This window comes from Podarcis tiliguerta (assembly GCF_965153285.1).
Source record: "Podarcis tiliguerta genome assembly, chromosome: 3".
NCBI lineage: Eukaryota > Metazoa > Chordata > Lepidosauria > Squamata > Lacertidae > Podarcis > Podarcis tiliguerta.
The window spans coordinates 60,717,240-60,742,793 of record NC_139536.1 but is presented as its reverse complement, the minus strand read 5'-3'; the positions used below and the strand labels follow the sequence as shown (position 1 = coordinate 60,742,793).

General features: G+C 44.4%; 1 protein-coding gene and 1 long non-coding RNA gene across 5 annotated transcripts in view; both read left to right on the top strand.

Moving 5' to 3' along the window:
* The first annotated feature begins 4,802 nt into the window (after positions 1–4,802).
* LOC310675080 lies at positions 4,803–10,717 on the top strand. Its single transcript, XR_014509929.1, has 2 exons — positions 4,803–5,059; positions 9,197–10,717. It is a non-coding gene; the product is annotated as an uncharacterized lncRNA (long non-coding RNA).
* Positions 10,718–23,302: 12,585 nt separating this feature from the next.
* Positions 23,303–25,554, top strand: part of MYB (MYB proto-oncogene, transcription factor) — a 36,545-nt gene continuing 34,293 nt past the window's right edge. For 3 of the 4 annotated variants that reach the window (XM_083434863.1, XM_083434861.1, XM_083434862.1), the window contains exons 1-2: positions 23,303–23,345; positions 23,511–23,661. In XM_083434863.1, coding sequence (XP_083290989.1) covers positions 23,318–23,345; positions 23,511–23,661 — 179 coding nt within the window. In that variant the 5' untranslated portion in view covers positions 23,303–23,317. Of the gene's footprint in view, positions 23,346–23,372; positions 23,662–25,554 lie in introns of those variants that run through there. The other variant, XM_083434864.1, reaches the window with a different exon arrangement.

Here is a 25,554-nt window from a genome sequence, read left to right as displayed (position 1 = left end):
TGGTGTGCCACGATTCAGATAGTAAGCTAGAATGCACAAAGCTGATAAACTCATTCTTTTTCGTTTATGAAATAATGGTTGGGTCAAGGTTGCTCAAAGTAGGTTCAGAAAGGACCTGAGCTACTAAAATATTACAGAGGTTAGAGTCTCTTTTGTACAGCAAAAGGCTAAAGCGCTTGGGGCTTCTTGTTCAGAAAAGAAAGACTTCAGGCCTTTAGTGATTCTGGGCAGTTTGGGCATCCAGTAGGATGGAGAACAAAAGGCATTAATCTAAGACCTGAGAAACAAGAGCAGTAGTCTGGTAGCGCCATAAGATCAGAGTACAAAAACAGGAATATAAAACCAACCACACTTGGAAGCAGAACAAAGATCCAGCTTAGTATTTTGACTGTCGAAACAAAAAAATCTTGGAGCATTTTATTCCAAATCCCAGTGCAGAGACAGCACCATCTTTATACCTTAAACAGATATCTTTCTTGTACCACGCGAAGACAAAAGATGTGATCTGTCTGGGGCATCTATTGCGCAAGCGATAAGTTTATTAAAATAAATTCCAAATAGAACAAAGCATTTTTTATTAATTTTTAGAATGTACACAAAATAGTGGTGATTATAGAACAATGTATATCCTTATCATTGTCTCTTGCCTTCTTCTATTAGATATTTAGTAAACCTTTAATCCGTAGGCAGCTGTAACTTTTTTTAATGCTTTTATTATATATTATTCAACTATAAGGGGAAAGTGTGACTTCCTAAGCACTGATATCGTCCGCAATTGCAATCCCTCCCACTGCCTGCCTGGATTCAAGTCTGTCTTACAGGTTTCACTTTTTCAGTATGAGGAGAACGAGGTATCACTTCCCCCTGTTGATGTTCCTTGACATAAATCAGTGTGTTGACTGTGTGATATTTAACAAAAAGAACCTCTAACATTATGCAGCCACATACCAGCATGACATCTGTTGTAGGGAAAAGGTGTTGAGCAATGTTCATACAGATTGAAAAGTTCTCTAGTACTTTACATGAACTTTTTGGCAGAGAGAAAGCTGGGGGGAATGACTGCACGGTCCAAGTTCTGCTACCTTTATCATCCTAACACATGCTCTTGGTTGGAAAAATGGGGAATGATCTCTAGGGCATATGGCACAGGTGATGGTCTTGTGGCCCTCCAGATGTTGTTGTGCCCCATCTCCCATCAGCCCCAGCTAACATGGCCATTGGCCCAGGATGATGGGAATTTTAATCCAACAACATCTGGAGGGCCACAGGTTCCCCATCTTACTTTCAAAGTAAGTCTTCTCTATGAAGAAGAAGCATACAAAATGAACATCTGAGCGTACCTATTTCTTTCAGTCTGTAGCTCATGTGTAAGGTACTGGGGTGAGGGTGTTCACAGCAGCAAGACACTGGTGCTCTACCACCTATGCCACCTGCATTGTTTCTATGACAAACCTGGTAGACTGAGCTTGAATGATACCATCTAGGCTGCAGTACCAGCCTGCCTGAGCCTCCAGTTGGCTGGTTCAAGGGGCAACAGCTCCTAGAAGAGTCTGGGCTCGTTCCTCAGCCTTAGCAACTCAATGTGGGGACTCTGCCTAGTTCCTGCTGTGTTCTCCTGATTGCTCCTTTTGATCATGGTGACCACTACCTGTCTTTGAACGTGCTTCTGGCCTGATTGACTCTCTGTTGCTGCCTTGGAGCTTGACCTTTTTCCTGACCTTGAACACGCACCTGCCTTGGGCTGCTTTGAGAACCTCATTTGCTGCCCTGGAACTTGACCTCCTGCCTGATTTGGATCGTGCACCTGTTTTTGTGGACAGCCAGTTCCTCAGGCCTCAGAACTTGATCTGAGAGAAGTCAACAAATTGAACATAGGCTCTTTTAAATAAACGTGTTATGAGAATTGATTCCTTGAAACAGACCATGTGGCACATTCCCCCCCCCCCCCGGCGGTTGCCCTGGAGTTTTTCTTCCCCTCTTCAGGAGTTTCTGCTGGTGTTTATTGTCATAGGATCCTGGCAGTGAATCTTTTTCAGTCTCGTCAGCTAAGGCTACAGCAAGCAAGTCCTCAATGTCGGGACTCGGCTCCAGCTGAGAACCACTTTCTTCCAGCAAGGGGTGCCAACTTGAATAAAATATTGGGGACCCAGGTAAGCCCTGCCCCACATAATCACGTGACATAGCACGCATGCACAAACACACACCATTTGAATGGCAACCAATGTCCACCAACTTTAGGGGTGCTGGCCCTTTCATTGGAAATTTTGGGGAGCCCTGCCCCCCCCAGCTCCTTCCTTGATTCTTCTGCTTCCAGCAGCATTTTAATTGCTGTGAGCTGCTTTCTGAGATAATGTTCAACTGAGAATTAGTAGTAATATAATACAACCTATTTCATAGTGGCCAATATATTACATGTCCCAATACGAAGTTCCTCCCAAGAAAATGAAACCATTTACTGCTTCTCAACAGCCTGCTGCTGTCTCAGACTAGCAAAAGATCATATAATCCTTTAAACACTGAAAGGAAATTGTAAATAAAACACAGGATGGCCCCCAGGGTATTAGAAAGTGCAGCGAAGACAGAAAATCTGATGGTATAGAATAAAGGCTCCTGGGAATTTAAGAGCTCTGCCAGCTTAATATGCCAAAAAGCGAGGGGTGGGGTGGGGCAAGGCCATTTCTGTTCTTTGCTTCAATAGGAACCAGGTGGGTGTTATTCTGTGAGCAAGATGGAGAACAGCCATGTTCAGAATGAAATAGGCTGCTTTTCTAGGTTGCACTTGCCAGATGTGTGTGTCAGTGAGAAAGTTAAGCACATGTGTTTGATAGGGGAATTCCAGGCCAATGTCAGCACAAAATGGACAGTTCTTTGTAGACTGGGATTTCAAAGACTGTATGGCAAGATATGATTTCTTCTTAACATATGAAAAGCAGCCTTCAGTTTCCTCAAGCGACTGCAGAGGCTTAAAGAGATGAGCAGACAGCTATTGAAAGCAAGATTGTGCCTGCTTGGTGGTTCTATCTGACTTCCAGATCAGCTCCCAAAATAGGAGAGGCCTGGTAGACAAGTGAAAGCTATTATGCTTTTGATGTAAGGACCAACATTTAAGCAGATGGAGGAGAGTGAAAGGGGGAGATGAGGCATTTGCAAACATCATGATAAAAGGGAGACTATTTGAGAAGTCACTTAACTCTGTGGGGAGGAGGAAAGCAAAGAATTAGCAGGAGGGGTCAAGGAGACTACCAACTCATCCCAAATCAACAACGAAGCAGTGTAGAAGAATTTAAGAAGAAAGCGGCAACTGAAGGAAGGCGTCGCATTACGCTCCTCCAACCTTCCTTTCAGAGCTTGTGGGTGCATGTTTTCTTGACATTTACAGAGTCCAAATTATTCACCATCCATCTCAGTGATTTAACACCAGAGGCAGGTGGTAGTTACTATCAAGCAGATAATTTCTTAGCTTTGTGCCAGGGCACACAAATATGCCACAAGTGGGGCTGAAGTGTACCTTGAAAAATTAAATTTGCATCCACCACTATATACCTCGGGTCCCAATATAGTCTTCCATTCACACAAGAGGGTGGCAATTTTTTTCGCCACCTTCCAACTTTGTACCTGACCCCCACTATTATCAAGGGTGAAAAAGATTGCTGGGGAACACAGGAAGTGTAGAGTAACAATTGCCTCCAACTTTAACCCAGCCTTGGGTGATCAAAAGTTTGTGAAGCTCTCTGTTAACACTGGAGCTCATCCACATATGAAATGCTCTAAAGGGAAACATTCGCTGAGGATGCCATGTGAATTATAAAACCCAGAGAAGAGTAGGTGTGCTTAGGATGGGTTCTATTGAAAATATGTACACATAGTTAAATGCTAATGCTCCACTGTTTCAAACGAGACCTACCTTTGTGTCAGGGGGTCTGATTTTGGCAAGACAGGGTTGAATCAAATGGGACACAGGTGTGATCATAGACAGGCCACTGATCAGCCACTGGATCAGGCAGACAAAGGCCAGGGCAGAGAGAGACATACAGTGGTGCCCCGCAAAACGAAATTAATTCGTTCTGCGAGTTTTTTCGTTCTACAAGTTTTTTCGTCTTGCGAAGCAGCAATGCGTATTGACGGATTCCCATAGGAATGGATTGGCGTTTTTTTTTAAAAAAGGCGCTTCGTCTTGCGAAGCAAGCCCATAGGGAAATCCATCTTGCAAAGCACCTCAGAAAATGGAAAACTCTTTCGTCTTGCAAGTTTTTCATCTTCCGAGGCATTCGTCTTGCAGGGCACTACTGTACTCTGAAGATGTGCTAGTGGTTGGGTGCTAGGTTGAACAGACGAGCACTAGACGACCAGCGACAGGAATGAAGCCTCGGAGGTTTGGCAGTTGCTCAAACTGAGTAAGGAGTAATATATAAGCAGCCAGCCCCTGTTAGTCCCTCAGAGCACATGGTCATGGCTAGACTGAAGAGATGCAGTTCTGGTTCTGTCCACCGTATGAGTAGCATTGCCACTAAGGCTTCAGCCTAAAAGTTGTCCCTGGGGCGCAGGGAGTGGAGAGCCCAGGCTCCATTGCCTTGGTGGCCAGTTTGAATATCCTGGTGCCTTATACTTCCTGGAGTACAGACACAGGGGCAGAATTTGCTACCTCCCTGTCCCGTCCCCCCATTGCAGCGCCACCGTCACACCTCTCTTACCTGTGTTGTTGATGGTGCCTGTGTAGTGCTGGAAGCAACATTGGCTTCCAGCAAGACCTTGCAAGATCTTGCCGGAAACCGTTGCTGCTGCCAGCAGAGGTGATGGGGCTTCCACTGCTCAAGGCGGGGACCTCGCCTTGCCTCATCTGTGGGCCAGGTCTGTTTGGATCGAATGGTGCTCTAGCAGTACAAGTGAAAGTACTTCTGCTTGTGCATGGAGGAGTGGCTTTCATTTCAGCTCATTCTCCTCCACGGCTGCACCCGGACCTCTGCATAGCACTGAATGCTTTCCTGGAGTGTCTCCCAACCCTGAGATGCAAGTAGCTGTACCAAAAAGGGAAAGTGAGAAAAGATCTGTGGTTTTCCAAGTAATTTCCAAATTTCCACATTATTTATTCTGGTGTAAGCTGACTACAATATTTTCTATGTTACTTGTCACTATAAAATAGGTTGCAGTGACTGCCTCCCAATAGCCAATATTTAGTGTATCTTCAGCTATATTGATATAAATAGGGCAATTCTTATCAGAGGATGTCAACCAATGTGTAACAATTAAAGTATGCACCATGGCCTCTGCATTTGAGTAGCACACAAAATGCCCACAAATACACCCTGTCATCCAAAACAATTGTCCGAATCACCATTTTCTTGCTCTCTAGATTTCTATATGTCTCTTTACACATGCACTGCATAATCATTATGACCCTACTTACATGAGACAGCAGGCACCCTACAACTCAGTATTGTAAAACCACAGAACAGGGTCCGCCCACCCAAGCTAGTGGTGTCCAATATTTGGCAAGTAGGCCAAAGCTTGTTGGGTCTACTTCCCCTTACTATGCAAAACAAAATAAACATCCAGGTATGGAAGTGCCTTAACAAAACTATTTTTGACACTGAAAAATACCAAGGGCCCTATCACTTAGTGTTTAGCATGCAGAAGCCACAGATTCAATCCCTGATAGGTGGCAGGACACTGTTTAAAAATATCAGGTATCCGGGGAGGCAGAAGGCCTATCTGGAGACCCTGCAGTGTCACTGCCAGTCAGGGTATACTATTAGACTATAAATGGACAAATAGTCTGATCTGATATAAGGCAGAGACTCCTGCATTCTTAGATAAGATGCCTGAATAAACGTAGTGTGTGATGGACAAGTCACCCAAGGGTCAGGTGCTTTGGCCGAATATGCACATCATAATTCTGCTCATTTAGGCTCAATGAACAGAACGTTGATTCATTGATAAGGGTGTGAATAGTCCAGCAGTGAGACGCATGGGAACTTGGAAGCAGCTGGCAGCCCCCACCAGGATGTGACAATGTTAAAGGGGATTTTTCATTTGCCACATTTGCTTCTATAAAGTTGGCACACTTACAAAAGTTCATTCTCGATCTGAAGAGATTACTGTGCTAGTCACATTCTCTTTTACAGGGAAGAGCTCTTAAAATGAGAGCAAACTTTTAAAGGTGCAACCAGCTAGGCTGATCACTTACGTGCAAGAAGTAAAACACCATCTCTTCCCTTTAACTGCAGTTTTAAAAAAGATGACACAACCATGATGAATCACAGCATGAATAGCTCCCATACGCAACCCAGAGGCACTTTTCTGTGAAGTACTTCCATTAACTTCAGGGTGTAATAAGTTTGTCTCCTTTATGCCCCATATCATTGAGGGTGCCTGGTCCTGGCATTATTTGTTTGTTACATTTCTAGACTGTGTTTGGGGTGAAATGACTACTCTCATAGCTTTACAACAGTCATGAAATACAGCTGAAAGCATAAAACCCACCATAATACAGATAAGAGCAAGAGATATAAAAATACAGTTACAGCACAAAATAAGCAACTAGCTGCATTTATCCACCTGGAAGCAACACCCCTGAATGTCAATCGACTACCTAATTAATTTCATAAAGTCAAAGCACAATGGCCATAACCCAAGTAAGAGACAAATATACATGAAAGTACACACAGCTGGAATTGCATATATGGTTGTAGCTGCAGCAGTTTCTCCTACTAAAGTCTAGCTTCTTTTTAAACAGAATAGTCGTCTGTTTCTTTGGCAGTGAGAACTATTGAGTAGCCCAGGCAAAATAGTATCTCAGCTAGAAATTGCATTCTCTTCCATGCTATTTCCTTTCTTTGGATCATGGTTTTAGTTAGGCTACAAGCCCAAAAGGTGATAATTATTTCTTTGAATGATAGTCAAGGCCAGAATAACTGTACTATGTAATCTTGAAGTCAATAAGTCACTTAGAGAAAACGTGAATGAATATAAATTTACTGTTCAGCTAATGGTGCGCTGGTGGTGCTGTGGTCTAAACCACTGAGCCTCTTGGTCTTGCGGCCGATTGGAAGGGCAGCGGTTCAAATCTGTGCAATGGGGTGAGCTCACGTGGTCCTGTCCCAATTTCTGCCAACCTAGCAGTTCAAAAGCATATCAGTGCAAGTAGATAAATAGGTACCGCTATGGCAGGAAGGTAAAGGGCATTTCCATGCGCTCTGGCACTCGTCACGGTGTCCCGTTGCACCAGAAGTGGTTTAGTCATGCTGACCACATGACCTGGAAAGCTGTTTGTGGACAAATGCCAGCTCCCTCGGCCTAAAGTGAGATAAACACTGCACCCCATAGTCACCTTCGACTGGACTTAACCATCCAGGGGTCCTGTACCTTTACCTTTTTACCTTTTACTTTTCAGCTGTATGTATTTAAAAAGTACTTCAATATTTTATATTTTCCACTTGAAACAAAGTCTTTTTGTTGTTGTTGGTAGCCTTACAGATGCATTTGCTTTATATTTAAGACACGCATGCAGGCACACACAAAACCCCTGAGGCTTTGAATTATTTTCAAGCGGGGAGTGGGGGAATACTGTCATTTTTTCCACTGATCATGACCACATCCAATACAAGTCAAAACAAGTACTCGGAAGCCAAGCTATGACACTCTAGTACAGAAATTAGAAAAACTAGCCGGACTGTTCCTTCCTGGGCATCACCTTTACAGTTAATAATTCAAAAATCAGAAGTAGGTGATTCATAATGACGAGCAAAGGGCAGAATGTCTACATTGACATTGGCTGGTTAGCACTGGCATTATTAGGTATGTTTTTCTCAGTTCACTAGATAGGTCTAGATATGACTCAGTAGATGTAGACGAGTCAAAATTGCAGAATTCTAGGATGCAGTTTATAAAGCAATCACTTGATAATCATGTTGAAACAGATGAACCTGCTAGGTAAATGGCTATAAATTGAAAATTAACTACTTTTATCAAGCTGTAAGCAAACCTTCTTGTGCCCTATGCCATGAGAGGTTTTTTTAAAAAATAGAAATGAAGATAGATTGATTTGTATCCTGCCACTTCCCCAGCGAAAATTAGCAAAAGCAAATATATATCCCAATCCAGCTATCTTTTCTAGCCAGTAGATGACTAGAATACTTTCCACATTGATTTCAATGGGGAAGTCCATTCTTACATTATCAAAGTTTGCTCATAGGGTGATACATACATACATGCATAGTGCAAATAAGAGATAGATCTGTGCTCAAGTGTAAGTATAGAATACAATATCTACTAGCATATAAAATACAGTTAAATACAACCAATTTTCCCCATCTGAATCTTGCTTAATGAAAGCCAGCTCTCACAGGAGTTTTTACATCATTCTGGAAGATTTAGGGCACAGCCTTCCAGAATATCTTTATTTTAAGCTGGATATTTTTAGGTTAGTAAAGGCAGGTCATAGGGTCTATTGAATTTGCAAGTGTTAAATTCTCCTTCAAAACAAAAGACGGGGCGGGGGGGGGCGGGAATATATAAAAAAAGTAAATATGCTCAGCACATTCCTTTTAATAATGTACGCTGCATGTTTAGTGTATGTATACACAATCTGATTCTTTCCCTGTGCTTGCCGTACTAATACCAATTTAAAGCCCATACTTGAAACTAACAGTAGATGGCCCACTTTTCATAGAAAGAAAGACCTGGAGAACCCAACACTAGGCCATGAGGAAAAGGAACAGATGCACGCACACACAGCCACACACAGCCTTCATTATAAACCTGGCAGTCATTTGCGAGAACAAGTGAAAACATGATTAGGAAAAGAAAGAGGTAATTTCTACCCCAAATCATATGGGAAACAAGTAGTCATAAAACATTAAAGTAAGACGGATACAGAAACCAACATAACCCAGAATGTAAAATCATTATAGGAGTAACAAAAAGAGATAAGGAGAGTTAGCATAAAATTCATAAGATATGAATACTTAGCATTAATTAAATAAACAACCCACCCCCTCTTTTTTTTTAACCTAGAGGAAATAGTTAGCTAACTAGGGAATATCTTCAGAAGATTTTTCAGAGAAAATTTGATTGACACTCTATGGCCTTTTAAAATGTGTTGGAGGTAGTTATTGGGTTGTTGTTGTTTTTATTTTGATTATGTATTTTGTGGTTTTATATTCTGATTTTATTCTGTGAACTGCCCTGAGACCTGCAGGTATAATAGGCCCATATGAAAAGTGCTGACGACTGCTGGACAGATCACCGATTAATACATTCCACGATGGCTATCAAGATTATATCTCAACGCAGGCTTCAAGGAAGGAAACCAAGGCACAAAATGAACACTCAAGCCCTTCAAGATCTTATTAAGTAGGATTGCTTCCAAACAGCTCTTAAGGACCATCTGCTTTTGGAGTTCCCTGACAACATTGAGGAACACTGGACCAAGCTAAAAGCATCCATGATTGCAGCCTATGAACAAGCAGTTGGATACCAAACACCAAGAAATGGTTTGATAAGAATGACAGTGAGATTGAATGCATTATTGACAAGAAAAGGAAGGCCTTTCAGATCTGGTAAAGAAATAGAAACTGTGCCACTAAGACAAAAACCTATGCCAATGCTACGGCTGAGGTTCAAAGAAGAACCAGAGAACTAAAGAGCACCTGGTGGATAAAAAAAGCGCAAGAGATCCAGCACTTTGCCGAGACTCATGATGCACAGGGTTTCTTTAAAGCCACAAAGACCATCTATGGGGCAATAAATCATGGCATATGCCTCCTACGCTCAACAGACGGTACCACACTTTTAAAAGATAAATAAGCTATTGCACTGCGCTGGAAAGAACATTACCAGCATCTCCTTAACCGCAACTCCCCTGTAGCTGCCCTGAGGTCCTCTTACAAATTCCACCCAAAAAATAGAGATGAGTTTGCAATATCTCCAAATCTGGGAGAGTTGTGTACAGCTATTAACCAAAGGAAAAACAACAAAGCCAGCGGGCCTGGTGAGATACCTGCCGACGTCTTCAAAGTGGGTGGAATTGAACTTACACAACAACTTCACAAGCTCATCGAAAAAATCTGGGAGAGGAGATCCCAGCAGACTTTAGGGATGGCAAAATTATCAATCTCTTTAAAAGGTGATAGAATGGATTGAGGAAACTATTGAGACATCTCTTTATCAGCTGCGGCCAGCAAAATTATTGCAATGATCTTAGCAAACCATCTCCTAACAATATCCAAGGCTACTTTTCCTGAATCCATAAATGGTTTTCGACCTTGTAGGGGGACAGTGGACATGATTTTCACTGCTCGACAGCTTCAAGAAAAATGCAGAGAGCATACTGCCTTAATGGATGCTGCTCCCTGTCTGCCTTAATATATGCCGCTCCCACAACAGGGGAGACCATTAGCAAATATAAACAAGGATGATTTGAGGGTAATTGTCCTTGCAAGCTCCCCCCAGGGCCCGGGGGGGGGGGGGAGTGAGCTTCATTCGCAGATCGTCTTGGTACCTGGCTCTCGCTCTGGCATGGAATTTGGGAGGCAGGGAGATGCTGAGTGCAAAAGCACTTTGGTAACAACAACAACAACAATTTATTATTTATACCCTGCCCATCTGGCTGGGTTTCCCCAGCCACTCTAGGCGGCTTCCAACAAAATATTAAAATACAATAGTCTGTTAAACATTAAAAGCTTCCCTAAACAGGGCTGCCTTCAGACGTCTTCTAAAAGTCTGGTATTTGTTTTTCTCTTTGACATCTGGTGGGAGAGCTTTCCACAGGGCGGGTGCCACTACCGAGAAGGCCCTCTGCCTGGTTCCCTGTAACTTGGCTTCTCGCAGCGAGGGAACCGCCAGAAGGCCCTCAGCACTGGACTTCAGTGTCCGGGCAGAATGATGGGGGTGGAAACCCCTGACACAGCCATTAATGAAGCAAAACCAACCCCTGTATATGGCATTTATTGACCTGACTAAGGCCTTCAACACTGTAAATCGTAATGCTCTGTGGACTGTCCTTCTGAAAATTGGCTGTCCAGATAAATTTGTGAACATCCTTCGGCTCCCCCATGATAATATGACAGCAACAATTGCAGATAAGAATGGCTTTCAAAGTGAACCATTCGCAGTGGGATCAGGTGTTAAACAGGGTTGTGTACCTCCAAACTATCCTAAATATCTTCGCAGAAGCTTACAAAAAGCTTGGCCCATCGCTCAACATCCAAAAAACCAAAGTGCTGCACCAACAAGCACAAAGCAACTCTGCACTGTTGTTTTGGATCTTTTCTGACATACGTTTCTTACAATTAGTGAAAGTTCGTTATCAGTCCAGATAGCTGGAGTGCAGGTGACATTTGTCTGCAATACAGAAAAACAGAAAGGGTGCCAGCAACATAGTTTTAAGAAATGAACAGCTAGTAGAGTGAAAAGAACATTCAAGAATCAATGAGGATCTAGAAGGAAAGTGCGAATATGGGTCCATTTACTGTAAAATACAGCATCACATTTATTTCAGAGAAAAATAATTCTCATGCAAGTTTTATATTAACTTCTGAGTGTATTTCCCCTAGTTTCACTATTGGTGTGCTACACCTACCCACTCTGTATTCTTTAAATCCATAAAGGCACTTCTGCACACTGTTCCAAGATGAGCAACACAACAACCTCAAGCTGTTGCTGCACAGCTGCTCTGTCACACTGGCAATTTCAGTCCTTCTTCACTGCTACAATGATTGCTTGCAGTGCAGCCCTGAGATTTTAAGGCTCGCCCTCTCTGCAACCTATGATCATTTGCTGTAAGGTCTGAAAAGAGCCCCATCAACAGAGCTGTGCATATTCCATGTACGTGCAGGAATCTTTTCAGACCTTACCATGGGCAAGCATAGGTCAGAGATGGAGTTTGCCATCTCAACACTATACTCATCCACACACATGTGTACAGCCAATTCACAAACACCACTCAGTGTGTTATCACTTGAAGAGTTATCACTCGATTGCTTACAATTGAACACGTCAGTGGTACACATGGAGAGAATATTGTGCTTGAGGTAATGAAAAGTTTGGCTGTGACAATTGCTCTGTGATGGTTGTTTCGCTCATGCAAATTATCACATGCTTTCACAGTTATGGAGTGCAAACATGCAAGTAGCATTGTGACATCTAACTCTCTAGGCAGTACAGTGGTACCTCGGGTTACAGACGCTTCAGGTTACAGACTCCGCTAACCCAGAAATAGTACCTCGGGTTAAGAACTTTGCTTCAGGAAGAGAACAGAAATCGTGCTCCGGCAGCGCGGCAGCAGCAGGAGGCCCCATTAGCTAAAGTGGTACCTGAGGTTAAGAACAGTTTCAGGTTAAGAACGGACCTCCAGAATGAATTAAGTTCTTAACCCGAGGTACCACTGTATTGGCAATGCACACCTCCCCTCTTTGTGGCACAGGGTATTGTCATTGAAAATATGGCATAGTCCTTTCATTTAAACTAAAGCTTTTAGGGAGCATCTACACTGCTAATTTAAACCAACCTGAAAGACAGTTTAATTGTTGTGGCTGCCCCCACTCCATAACCTTGGGAATTATATTGGATACAAAAATGGGATAAAAAGTATTATAATCCTTAGCACTTTGTTAAATTATTATTTCCTGGATTTCTCAACTAAAAGCCCAAAGAGTTATATAAGTGTGAAACTGGTTTGTGTTTGTAGTTTAGACAGGCATATTACTAAAAGCTTAGGACCCAAGTACTTGAAAGAGCACCTCCTGCAGTACCAGCCAACCTATGTTCTAAGTTCTTGCAAGGAAGCCCAACTTGTGATCACATACCTAGGATATGATGATGAGAAACAGGGTTTTCTAGGTGGTGGTACCACATTTATGGAATTCTCACGCTGGGAAAATACAGCTGTGTTGTGTTGTGTTGTGTTGTACACCATCCTGTGTTCCTTGAGAGGAAGGGTAGGATAACAAGAAGGTATTTCAGAATGTAAGGGTTTCAGGTATTCACAGAGTTGTTCACAGAGTTGGACCATAAGCTCTTCAAGCTCTTTTGACAGCCAATGACTCATTGATAAAATTATATTTTAGGACGCTAATCATGCCTTACATTTCAGCGCTTGCATTTTTGAATGCAGAGAAACCACTAGTAACACTGATGCCAGGTACAAATAACATATTAGAAAATAAATACACAAAGTCATGGAACAGACATCTAAGAGCTGCAACTCTTGTAATTCAATCCTAATTTCTAATCCTAGAAGTAAGACAAATCTAATTCAATGGGATTTACTCCCGGTTAAGTGTGGTTAGGATTGCAGCTTTGTTAGCAACAGACCTGTAGGCACAATCTGGAATCCAACTGCAATATATTTCCTTCCATGGTTCTGCAGGAAATGCATGACCTAAATCAGGAGTCAACAAACTTTTTCAGCAGGGGGCTGGTCCACTGTCCCTCAGATCTTTGGTGGGGGGGACAGACTATATTTTGGGGGGGGGGGGAATTCCTATGCCCCACAAAAAAACCAGAGATGCATTTTAAATAAAATGGCACATTCTACTCAGGTAAAAACACGCTGATTCCTGGATCATCCGCAGCCCGGATTTACAAGGCAATTGGGCCGGATCCAGCCCCCGGGCCTTAGTTTGCCTACCCATAACCTAAACCAAATTTTGTGACTCCTAATATTTTTTCTCAACTACGTTCTTCAACTCAGATTATGATAAAACATGGGCAATGAGGATGCCACCCAGTTATAACTTAATTGATAAACGTTTTAACCAATTAACCATCATTTTGACGAACACGTTCTTTTTATGTGTAGCACAGCAGGCACATCTGTAAGAGGTCCCTTCCAGTGTGTTAAAAATGGAATAGGCATCTTCAATGATGGTGTCTGTCATCTGAAGTTTTTAAATGCCTTTATTTAAGTCCCTACATTGAAAATAATTAACATTTTTTTAAAAAAAAAGTCCAATCAATTTGGGACACCTTTTATTTGATCAAAAGTTTATGAAGTGATATTAATCAATGAAACACTGCACCCTAAAGACCATGTACAAATTGAAAGAGAAAGGCAACTAACAAACACGAGATTGACAGGCACATCTACCAACCACTTTTATTAGTACTTGTGGACATTCCTTATTCCTTTGAACATTCCTATCCAAAAGTGACAAAGCCTTTCTAAAATAGCTGCAAATATGACTTCTCATGCTACTAAAGCAAGAGTGCTAAGTGAAAGTGTTCTGCAGTATCTGAAAGTCTAGATCTGTGTCTAGCCCACGTGACTGAACACTACTCATATGTGTGGCTGAGTGAAACATAAAAAACGCAAAGCTGTGTTGTGCATGTAGAACTAGTGTTGAGATTCTTTGTCAGCAATAGGATCCCCTTTGGCGTCAGAGGTGTTATTTGTTTATTCCTCTCCCACTGTCTTCCAAGGAGCTCGAGGTGGCCTACACTGCTCCCTGACCCCATTTATCTTCAGAACAAACCTGTGAGATTGGTTAGGATGAGAGACAGTGACTGCCCCAGTGAGTTTTATGGCTTTGTGGGCATTTGAACCCTGGTCTCCCAGGCCCTAGTCCAACACTCAAACCGCTACTGCACCACATTGACTCTACACTATGCACATGATATGGAGACCATGAATTCTTTTAGAAAGTGCAGGCATGGCGGAAAGGGGGGGGGGGTCTGGAAAAAAAATATTTCTGAAGAGGAAAACAAAGGAAGAATTGTATTTTGTGAAGAGAACTATTAGCGTGTGTGTTCTTTGGAGAAGTTCTAGCAGAGATTTCCAAAGCAGCTGACAAGAAAAGCTGACCTTAAGGGCCCAAGCAGTTTTAGATACTGGCCTGATACCCAAGTAGGTTGTAAGAATGGCTCCTGATAAATAGTAATAACAGTTCCTACCAAAGAAGGTATAAGATTTCCCCCTTTCCCAAAAACACAGGGAGGGAAATGGTGGAATGAGGATGGGATCAGAGGTTCACGTGAAATACTGCCTCCGCAATCGTTCTGTGACCACAGCACTGGCTACCAAAGTTGTGCAAAGTTACACTCTTGCTCCATTTCCTTCTCTGTGATTAAACCTGTGGCCTCCAATCCTTGTTTCCAGTTGGGTATTTAGAGTTAGTTAAAAAGCAGGGCATAAGGCACTACAATCTGGCATTGCAAACAAACAGTTATAATGGTTACAAGGCTAGGGTTTTGAGTGACTGTCCCTAGAATTGAAAGCCTGGAAGGCACACACTCCTGCACACTGTCTCTAAACATACTGATAGTTCACTCTGCTTTCAGTGGAACTTAGTTCCAAGTAGTATACTTAGGAGTAGAGCATGCAGGATGTCTCCCCGCTTAATAATAGGTTTGAATCTTGCACTCACTTTGTGTTCCTCATGCTAGGCATTGCGAAGGACTTATCATGAAGCTTGTAAGTGATTTAAGGCATTGTAACATGACAATCCTACACGTGGTGGTTTTGCTGCATGGGCATACAGTGCTCATGCTGGAAAGATGCAGCTAATATGACTTATCTATTCATGTATCAACAGTGAGATTCTTTGTATTCAACTAACACTCAAAGCGCACCCATTGAAATTAAAGGACTGAAGATGGTATTATTATTATTATTATTATTATTATTATTATTATTAACTCACTCTTCACCCTAAGGCCCCAGGGTGGATTACAACACTTTAAAATGCAGCTTAAAACTGTTTGCAAAACTTACATTCACAAACACTATTGTGAGTACATTGATTTGGGCCTGGAAACAAAACTGCCAACCAATGCAGCGGTTTTAAAACAAGGGTTATATGTGTTCTGAGTGGAACCCCAGCCAGCTGCATTGGTTAGTTAGGCAGCTGCATTTTTGACCAATTGGCGTCTTCAAGTCATCTTCAAGGCCAGCTCCATGTACATTATAATACACTGGTACCTCTGGTTGCGAATGGGATCCGTTCCAGAGGCCCATTCGCGACATGAAAAGAGCGCAACCGGCAGCGGTGCGTCTGTGCACGCGCGGGTTGCGATTTGCCATTTCTCTGCATGCGCGTGACGTCATTTTGCTCTTCTGCGCATGCACGACGAAACCCAGAAGTAACCCTTTCCGGTACTTCTGGGTCGCTGTGGGACGTAATCTGAAAGAATGTAACATGAAGCGGACGTAACATGAGGTATGACTGTAATCATGTGGAAGTTACCAGAGCATGGAGTACAGGGGCCAAGTCATTTGTATCTAAAAATGGCCATAGGTGGCAAACCAGCTGGAGCTGGAAAAAGACTCCTAGGCCACCTGATACCCCAGTGAGAATGTTGAGGTGGCTCACACCTTTTAGGAGCAGCCGTGGCCATTTATTTCAGTGCATCTACTCTGGCAAAAAATCACTTGAATATGAATGATCCTGATGCCTTCCATGAAGAATTCTGTATCTTGTAATAGCTCTTCATAGGCCCATCTAGTCCAGCATCCTCTTCTCACAGTGGCCAACCAGGTGCCTGTGGGAAACTCAAAAGCAGGACCCTAGCACAAGAGCACTCTTCCCTCCTACAGTTTCCAGCAACTGGTCTTGAAAAGCATTACCACCTCCAACTGTAGAGAAGAAGCATAGCCATTGTGGCTAGTGGCCATTGATAGCCTTCTCCTCCATGAATTTGTCCTTTAAAGCCATCCAAGTTGGTGGCCTTCACTGCCACCACTGGTGAGAGTTCTATAATTTAACTGTCCTTTTCTTATCTGCTCTGAATCTGCCAACTTCATAGGATGTCCGTGAGTTCTAGTGCTCTGTGAAAAGGAGAAAATCTTTGCTGTGTGTGCTCTTTCCATACCTCTCTCCCGGCAGTGACACAGCATAATGAAAGGAGGCGTGGGGAACCTACAACCCTCTGTATGCTCTCGGACTACAACTCCCATAATCCCTAACCACTGGCCATGGTGGTGGGAGTTGGAATCCAACATCTGGAGGGCCACAGATTCCTCAGCCCTGCACTATAGTGTCCACATCTGCTCTCTAACTGCTTTCTACTACAAAATTTCAACAGCAGGATATCAGGGCAGGCCTTTTCTTATCAAAATGGCCTAATTATTTACTATCAGTGCCAACACGGTAGTTGTTGAGATCAAGCTTGGAGCCAATTTCAAAATATTACAGGCGATACAGTGGTACCTCGGGTTAAGTACTTAATTCATTCCGGAGGTCCGTACTTAACCTGAAACTGTTCTTAACCTGAAGCACCACTTTAGCTAATGGGGCCTCCCACTGCTGCCGCGCCACCGGAGCATGATTTCTGTTCTCATCCTGAAGCAAAGTTCTTAACCTGAAGCTCTTTTTCTGGGTTAGCGGAGTCTGTAACCTGAAGCGTATGTAACCCGAGGTACCACTGTATTCAATAAACATATCCCACCAGCACAATGATTTTAGCTTGCACAATGGGACTACACCCATCACTCCTCGCCCTTTGCTTGCCCCACAGCTTCTCCAGATTGCAAAAGCAGAAAATCAGGGGACCTACTTACTTTCACATAAGTATGCTTAGGAACAGAGCCTAAAACCACTTAAAAGGTGCAAGATTCTGACCTATACTGCGTAAACTGAGAACTTTGCATATTTCACCATTTTCTTTCAAAATGTGAGTCATTTCTGTATTTAAGAAAAGTATTTACTGAGCCATTTTGAGCTTAGTAGACACCCTCCTACAACAGAAGTAGCAGAAGCTCTTCTGTCATAAGCAGAGAAAAATAAGAGTAAAAATCCAGCAGGACTGTTATACAAAGTCAAGCAAGTCAGCAACCCCTTCCTAATTACTTGGACTTTTAAGCTGCTAGCCTCTGATTTATTGATCTATTTTAAAAAAAACCACGAAATAGGAACATGCAAAAGTACAATTGTTCAAAAACTAAAGCCAAACGCCTGCTGTATTTGTGTGGATTAGCATGGGGCTCCTCCCTGTTAACACAACTCAAACACTGCAGACCTGGACTACAATCCTATACCTACTTACCTGGGAGTATGTCCCACTGAACTCAATGGGGCTCATTTCTGAATAGGATTGTACTGTCAAAAGACAACCCTCCTGTTGCAAAAGGGTGACCAGATGCACAAGTCAACAACACCAGGGCTGGCCCAATAAGGGGCAGGGGGGGACCAGTTGGCAAGCAGGGGGGTATAGCCACTCTAGAGTGAACATATGTGAAGAGACGTCCACAGCAATGCATACAAAAGCGTACCAAGCACTTTTTGAAATTAGGCTTTTTTATTAGTTTTATTTATATGCAGCATTTTATACCACTCATTAACTGTATGTTCTCTGAGCAGTTTACCAAAAGACTTCTTAAACCATAAAATATAAAAACCAAATGGACTTAAAAACCAAACACTGGTTAAAACAATGTTGAATCATCCAGAATGAGAATAAAACTATTAGTGCTCAGGGTCTAAAAAGCAATCAGAATTTTAAAGAACAAAATGAAAAGCCTGCAAAAATAAAGCTCTTTGGGCATTTCACAACCAAGATACTACTAAAGAAAGTGCTTTATTGTAATTATTGGTCACCTTTCCCCCAAAATAGGAACCCAAAAATGGCGCATATATTATAACCGACATAAAACTAAAACAGCAAAAAGCTAAAAAAACACACTCAAATTTATAAAGACAAGATTAACATTCTATGCACTGAAGACATAGATAATTGTAAAGCCCAATTGTCTAGTGGAATAGAAACATTGTTGCCTGATGCTTAAAAATAGATAGTGATGGTGCCAGGTGTGTCTCCCCGGAGAGAACGTTTCATAAGCTGGGAGCCACTACTGAGAAGCCCCCTTCTTATGTCAACACCCTTCAGCAACTTCAGAGGTGCCCCACCCAGAAAGGGAGACAATCCCTTAGGTAATCTAGCCTCAAGCTGCATAGATTTAAATATTAATCCCAGCACTTTGAATTTGGCCAGATGGCAATGTGGTGGAGAAAAACGATAATAATATCAGCTAGTTTCTGCTAATAATAAACATCTCTCAGACACATAAACAACACAGGGCTCAAATATCTGAAAGACTGCCTCCAACCCTGCACATATTCATGGGTGTTAAGATCAGGAGGAGGGCACCTCTTGATAGTGCCACCATCCTCAAAAGCTCAGGAGGGAAGTGGCCTGGGAAAGGGAATGATCTGTGGCAGCTCCTAAGTTGTGGAATTTCTCCTCACAGAGAAACTTCATTATGTAGTTACCATTGCATGCTGGAGATATACTTCTTTACCCTCACCTTTGACACCTGAGATTTATATATTTTAGGACCCACTCTATTCTTTTGATTTTATTTGTCTGAAAACTCATTTAAATATTATAAACACTTGTGACCCAACCTGGTGACAAAACAACAGAATATTCACCTACATTGTAAGCTTGTAAATGGTGGTGGCTGGTGCCAAGTGGGGCTGGTGGGCCGGAAGGCATGGAGACTAATTTCAACAAGCCGTCAGTATGAGGTAGAGAATGGTCCTCAGGCTGCCTGGAATACTGCTGGAAAAATATTATTTACTTTCTTTTTAAATGAGGCACGGACTTTCCCACACCATCCCCACATGGAGATCAGACCACCTGGATGCCACCTGGGATCAGGTACAGGCTATATCACCTGTGCTGGAACATTTCCTTGGAAAACAGTAGCTGCAGTCATATTAAAACCTCCTTGGCTTCCTTCCTCCCCTCTGCCCCCACCAATGCCCTAACTTTCTCAAACTTGGGTCCCCAGCTGTTGTTGGACTACAGCTCCCATTATCCCTAGCTAGCAGGACCAGTGGTCAGGTATGATGGGAATTGTAGTCCATCAGTCGGGGGACCCGAATTTGAGAGACACTGATTCTGATCCTCAACCCAAAACCTCTGTGTATGCTATAAGGGTGATATCAAGTTATGGCATTTTTGATAACCTCAATTTTCTTAGTAAACGATAAAGGCAGTAAAGAGCATTAAATCGACACTGAGACCCAAGTGGTGTTAGTAGTTTGCACTGCTTTTCATCAGTGTAAACTGGCGCATCAGCTGCAATCTGTGCATCATTATGTCATGGTCTTTCATGCTCCAGTAATGTTATTGAAGCTAGACTGCTGCCATAGACTGTATGCAGGGCTGTCTTCAAAGACCGTTCAGAAACTGCAGTTAGTCCTGTGTACCTTCCTCCTCCTCCTCATTCTGCCCAATCACTCTAAGACACAATGAATGGCAACCAGATGGAGGGCCTTTTAAGTTATGGCACCTTTTGAAGAACTCCTTACAAGGCTTGTTTTCTCTTTCTGGGGGTTTTCCAAGCTTTTTAGATCTTTTGACTTCTCTTAAAGTCACTGCTAAGTTGGTGTTTCCCACCAACACTATTTGGCAGTGCTTGATGTGATGTATTCACACTGTGTGTTGTCCCCTCCCCTCAGTTGGTACTTCCCCACCCAGTGTAAATTCCAGAACCCAGAGGTCCATTGTAGGCATGTGGACAAGTTTTTTATATTTGTGTGCAGGCACCTTTTAATTGCTTTGGAAAGATGAGTTTCCCAATATATCAGATTTGCAGAAAACTGCAGCATTAAACAAACAAATGTGTGTTGCTTCAAGCCAGGCAAGAATTTGGAGTCACTCATGAAAGGGCACCACTTCCTTCCCTTCCCTTTTCTTTGCCCACCTTCTGATCTGCAGGGAGAAATTCCATTTTAATTTTTAACACAGTTGTTTTGCACAAGATCTCCTCTGCACAAAAGAACAGCTTTCATTAAAAAATATCCCAGGAACCCAAATCGTTTCCTATCAGCTGATGGAAGCAAAATGGAAGTATGGGGTTATAACTGACACTGCAGAACCTGCCCACACAGTGTGTTCTAGTGTGTCCAGTCAGGTAACAAGTAATTTTATGCTGGATTTACTTTCCAAGTTTCGTATGAAAAATTGTAGGCTGCCAGTTGGATGGGGAGAATGCAGCGCAGACAGCACCAAAAAAATCAAGCAGCTTCAAATCCACATTAAACTCCTGTGTAGATAAGTGGAAACAGCTTGGCAGGTCATTGGCTGCAAAACAGAAGACACATCTGAGGCTGTGTATACATCCCTGCTTACTCGTGCATCCCCGCTGCTGGTGTTTGAACCCAAGTGCACATGGTGCCAGCCATTATCCATATACATCCTGTAGTTTCTTGAGAAATATTGCTGTTTGATGCATTTTCCCTCAAACCAGCTTCCATGAGCTGTGTTTAAGCTATGTGTACAATTGATACAGAAGGGACACGGGTGGCACTGTGGGTTAAACCACAGAGCTAGGACTTGCCGATCAGAAGGTTGGCGGTTTGAATCCCCGCAACGGGGTGAGCTCCCGTTGTTCGGTCCCTGCTCCTGCCAACCTAGCAGTTCGAAAGCACGTCAGGTGCAAGTAGATAAATAGGTACCACTCTGGCGGGAATGTAAACGGCGTTTCCGTGCGCTGCTCTGGTTCGCCAGAAGTGGCTTAGTCATGCTGGCCACATGACCCGGAAGTTGTATGCCGGCTCCCTCGGCCAATAAAGTGAGATGAGCACCGCAACCCCAGAGTCGGTCACGACTGGACCTAATTGTCAGGGGTCCCTTTACCTTTACTTACAATTGATACAGCCATTCTGCATGCACAGATGATAGCTTCATGGAATAGGACTTGGAATAGGAGGTAAAAAGGCAGCTTGAAACACAGTGAGGGGGAATGACATCACTAACGTGTACATAGCCTGAGAGACTTCTGAGAGACTGGGCACAGACAATATTGTAAAGGTAATGAAGTAAACAAGTGGCAGACATGTATTACACACCCACACCCCTTATTAATATGCTAGCCTGTTCTTGGTTCTATTGGTGTGGGCCAGGACAGTCTCATGGGGATACATAATGGGTGTGCATGCATTGCACATCACTCCCTCTAATCGTGAACTCAGTTGATGAGTGCCAACACTGCAGCCTGAACGGGGCCACTGAGAAGAGGAATGTATCAGCAAGCTTGGGAAAACCCCAGAGTTTGCAGAAGTATTAAAGATCTTAAGGGGGGTAACCTAAGGGGAGAAAAAAAAACCCAAACCAGCCCAGTCAGAACTGAGCATTCTCAACGGCCATCAAACGGTGGCTAATGGTTGGAAATGTTGGGGAACAGAAAATGAGCAGTGCTGGTAATGAAATAGAATATCCTGGAAGAAGGCAAAGAATCATAGAACTGTAGAGTTGGAAGAGACCCTGAGGTTAATCTACTAGTCCATCTCCCTGCAATAAAGGAATAGGCAGGTGCCCCATACTGAGATCAAACCTGCAGCCTTGACGTTATCAACACCAGGCTCTCTCCAACTGCGTATGGCTGACTGGAATAATGAAAAGCAACACTCCACCCTGCAATCTTTTGTTGTAGGTCCCACTTGTATGCAGAAAGTGCAGAAACTTGGATGTGTTGGTGTCTTGCATTGCATTTCCCCTCTTGCATTACAGATATATGCAGAAACTGTCTCCCACTGTGCACTCCACAGCTACTCCAAACACATGTGCAACGGGTGCTTTTTAGCAAAGGCAACTCCTGGGCTGCAACAATCCGGATGGAAGGTATGATTTCAAAACACTGGAAGCCGTCTGTCAGCCTCTAAATACAAAGAAAGCGCAGCCTGCTGCAATCTCCTCCCAGGAGAGTATATTTGCAAGCCTGTTCTCAGTAAGCCTCAGATGGGGTTGCCACCACCTTCTCTCCCTCTCCCCCTCCCCCCCCCGGCAGAATTTGTAACCTGCAGCATTTCCAATACCAGGCAAAAATTCAACAGGTCGTTTTTCTCAACAGAAAGGTGGCACTGCACCTGTTGGATGCCTGCCTGCCGTTAAAAGTCATAGAAGCCCTGTAAATATATATATATATAACTAGCGACATTACCGTCCACCTCCACCCCGCAAAAAAGACAGGTGGACCTGGCGGAGAATAAGTTGCAGCTTAGAGCTTCCTCCTTGGCAAGCAAAACGGGCAGAGCGCCAGAGGAAGTTTGAGCCCAGCCGTCTCCTTATGGAGGCCACGAAGTGGGTGAGGAGAGAGCGAAGCGGGCTCCTCTCGTGGAGCCTGGCATGGCGCCTCCCAGCCACCCCGGCTCCACGAGCAAGCCCGTGCTCAGGCGGTCCGGCGGGGCTGTGCTTTGGCGGGGTGTGTGTGTTTGTGTGCCTGTGTGTGTGTCAGCAGGACACGTCTCGGCTGCGCGGGACTGTGCAGCAAAAGGCGCCTCTCGCGCCTGCCCGCTCTCCCCCTGGAGTTCAGCTCCGGGCTGCTGCCGCCGGCGCCGCCTCAGCCGCGCGCGCTTCGAGCCACACACAGAGCCGAATGGGCTGGAAGGACTTCCTCCGTGCCAGTAAGACCCAGGGCCAGCGGCTGGAGAAGCGCCTGCGCACTGCAGGGGCGCCAGATTTGGCGGGAGGGGGAGTGTCCAAAAAGCCCTTTGTTTGATGGCATCTCTGTTTACAGAGTTTACTCTTTCATCTCAACCTGTTTCCTCCTCCCCTCTCCCGCTCCTGAGAACTTTGCGGCGGAGGAGCTCCTCTTAAGCGGCAAGAAACGCCAAGCACCTCTTCCAGCAGCATAAAGCCCTCTCCTCCCCCACCCGCCCACCTACTTTTCGCCTTGCCCTCAGTGACTAATGCAAGGATGGCCAGGAGACCTAGGCACAGGTAATAAGAACAAGAAGGGGCAGAAAAGCAAACCCCTTCGCAACGCCAATGCATTTCTGCCTGTCTGTCTCTCTCCTCTTTCTGTGTGTGCGTCTTGTCTTGTCGGGCTGCTTTTTTGGGGAGGGGGAAACTATCGCAGTGTCAGGGAAGAAAAGAAACTCCCTAAGCTTCTAGGAGGGCGAGAGCTGCAGCAGCTCTTTTGCACACCTGTCAGAGCGTGCATTAAAACGGGTGCCTTGCAAGAAAGCGCAAGGCTGCATCAGCAAAAGTTTAGCCGCTTACTTTCCCCTTTGCAAGCCACATCCCTCCGCTCCCGGTTGCGAGTAACTTAGGAGTTAACGAAGAATCGATTATTTGCAATGAGTCGTGCAGGTTTGTGCAGTGAAAGGCGTGTTTTGTGTGTCGTGCGCGGGAGGGTATTCCTCCCAGGCTACGCGTTGCACGCGTGGGCCCAAATACAGTAATTAAATAAAAAGGTTCAGGCCCGTTCCTGGCTTCCCAAGGGGACCCGCTGCCTCCGGCGATCGCGACGGGCGTCCCCGTTCCGCGATCGTTTGGGGCCGGAGCAGGCGAGCTGGAGGTAAGAAAAGGGTGTAAAAATGTCGGAGCGGCTTAGCTTGCAGGTATTTGATACCTGTGTCCATTCGTCTCATTCATTCTCTGTGGTTGTGTCAGGTGGATGACAGGCTGCGTGGAAGGGAGACCCAGCTCTCTCTCTTTTTTTGAATTTGCCCGGCGTGGTGTTTCGGGACTCCAAACTCAGCTTCCTCCCGATAACCCCTTTTAAAAAATGCATATGTATATGTATGTATGAACGTATGTATGTATGCTATATATGCATCCCAAAAGCAGTGCTGTGCAGTGTGGCATTCATTAATGCACACGCGGTACATAACACACGCTGTTCTCCGCAAGCCCGAGCGTTCTTTGCAGCAACGTGTGGAACAACTTTGGCTGGAGAGGAGGATGCAATGGGAGGGAAGAGGAGAACGGGCTAGGGGTGCTTGTCAAGAGCTGTCAGTCGTTTTGCTAATGTTGACCCTGATCTTGCATGGCAAGAAAGACAAGGTCGCCTGTGTGTCTTATGGAGGAAGCCTCAGTCGTCCTGTGCTGGGAAACGTTGTGGCTGTGGGGTGGTGGTGACGACTCTGGCTACCCGGCGCTGCTCCTTTCACCCTCCGCTGTTCGTGGCGTGCAGCAGCAAACTGGAAGGGCCAAGCAGCGCCTCGTGGTCTGCAGAAACGCTCACACAGTGCAGGATTGTTTTCCAATTATCTCGGGACAGTCGCTCCACGTGGAGCCAGAACTTGCCTTTCTCTTTCGCCGTGTAGCGCCAGCGATTATTCCCCTCCTCCCTTTCTGCCCGCGCTCTCTCCCCTCCTCCCTTCCTTTCCCCTTGGCACGGAAAGCAAAGTCCTAGCTGCTGGGGCTCACGCTGAAGTTTCCCTTTTCTCTTTCGGTTCTTGCTAATCTAATACGAAAAGAGAAGAGGCAGGCGGCGAGAAAACGGGTCGGCGCGGGGCATGCGTGCGCTCGCGATTGTGTGCAGCCGAAGTTGCGAGTCTGGGTCACAAAAGCGACTTCGGCGGCCCTGGGTGACGCACCCGGGGTGCCCCGCTTCTGCCGAGCCCGGGCATTGCCGCGCGCGCCGCGCCGCCCAACCAGTTCGCTTCCTTCCTGCGGAGCGGCAGCGCTGGGCGGGGGGAACTCGTGGGGTTTCTTCCCAGCTTTGCCTTGGCAAAGCGCAAAGTTTTGGGCTGGGAAGAGTTCGAACCGTGCCTTACAAAACAAAAAAACTCAACGCCGGATTATTTTTTTAATGATGGTAATAATACATCCTGTACAGGAAGGAGTTGTATTAGTGTGTGAAGCATGAATGGGACTGCAAGGCGG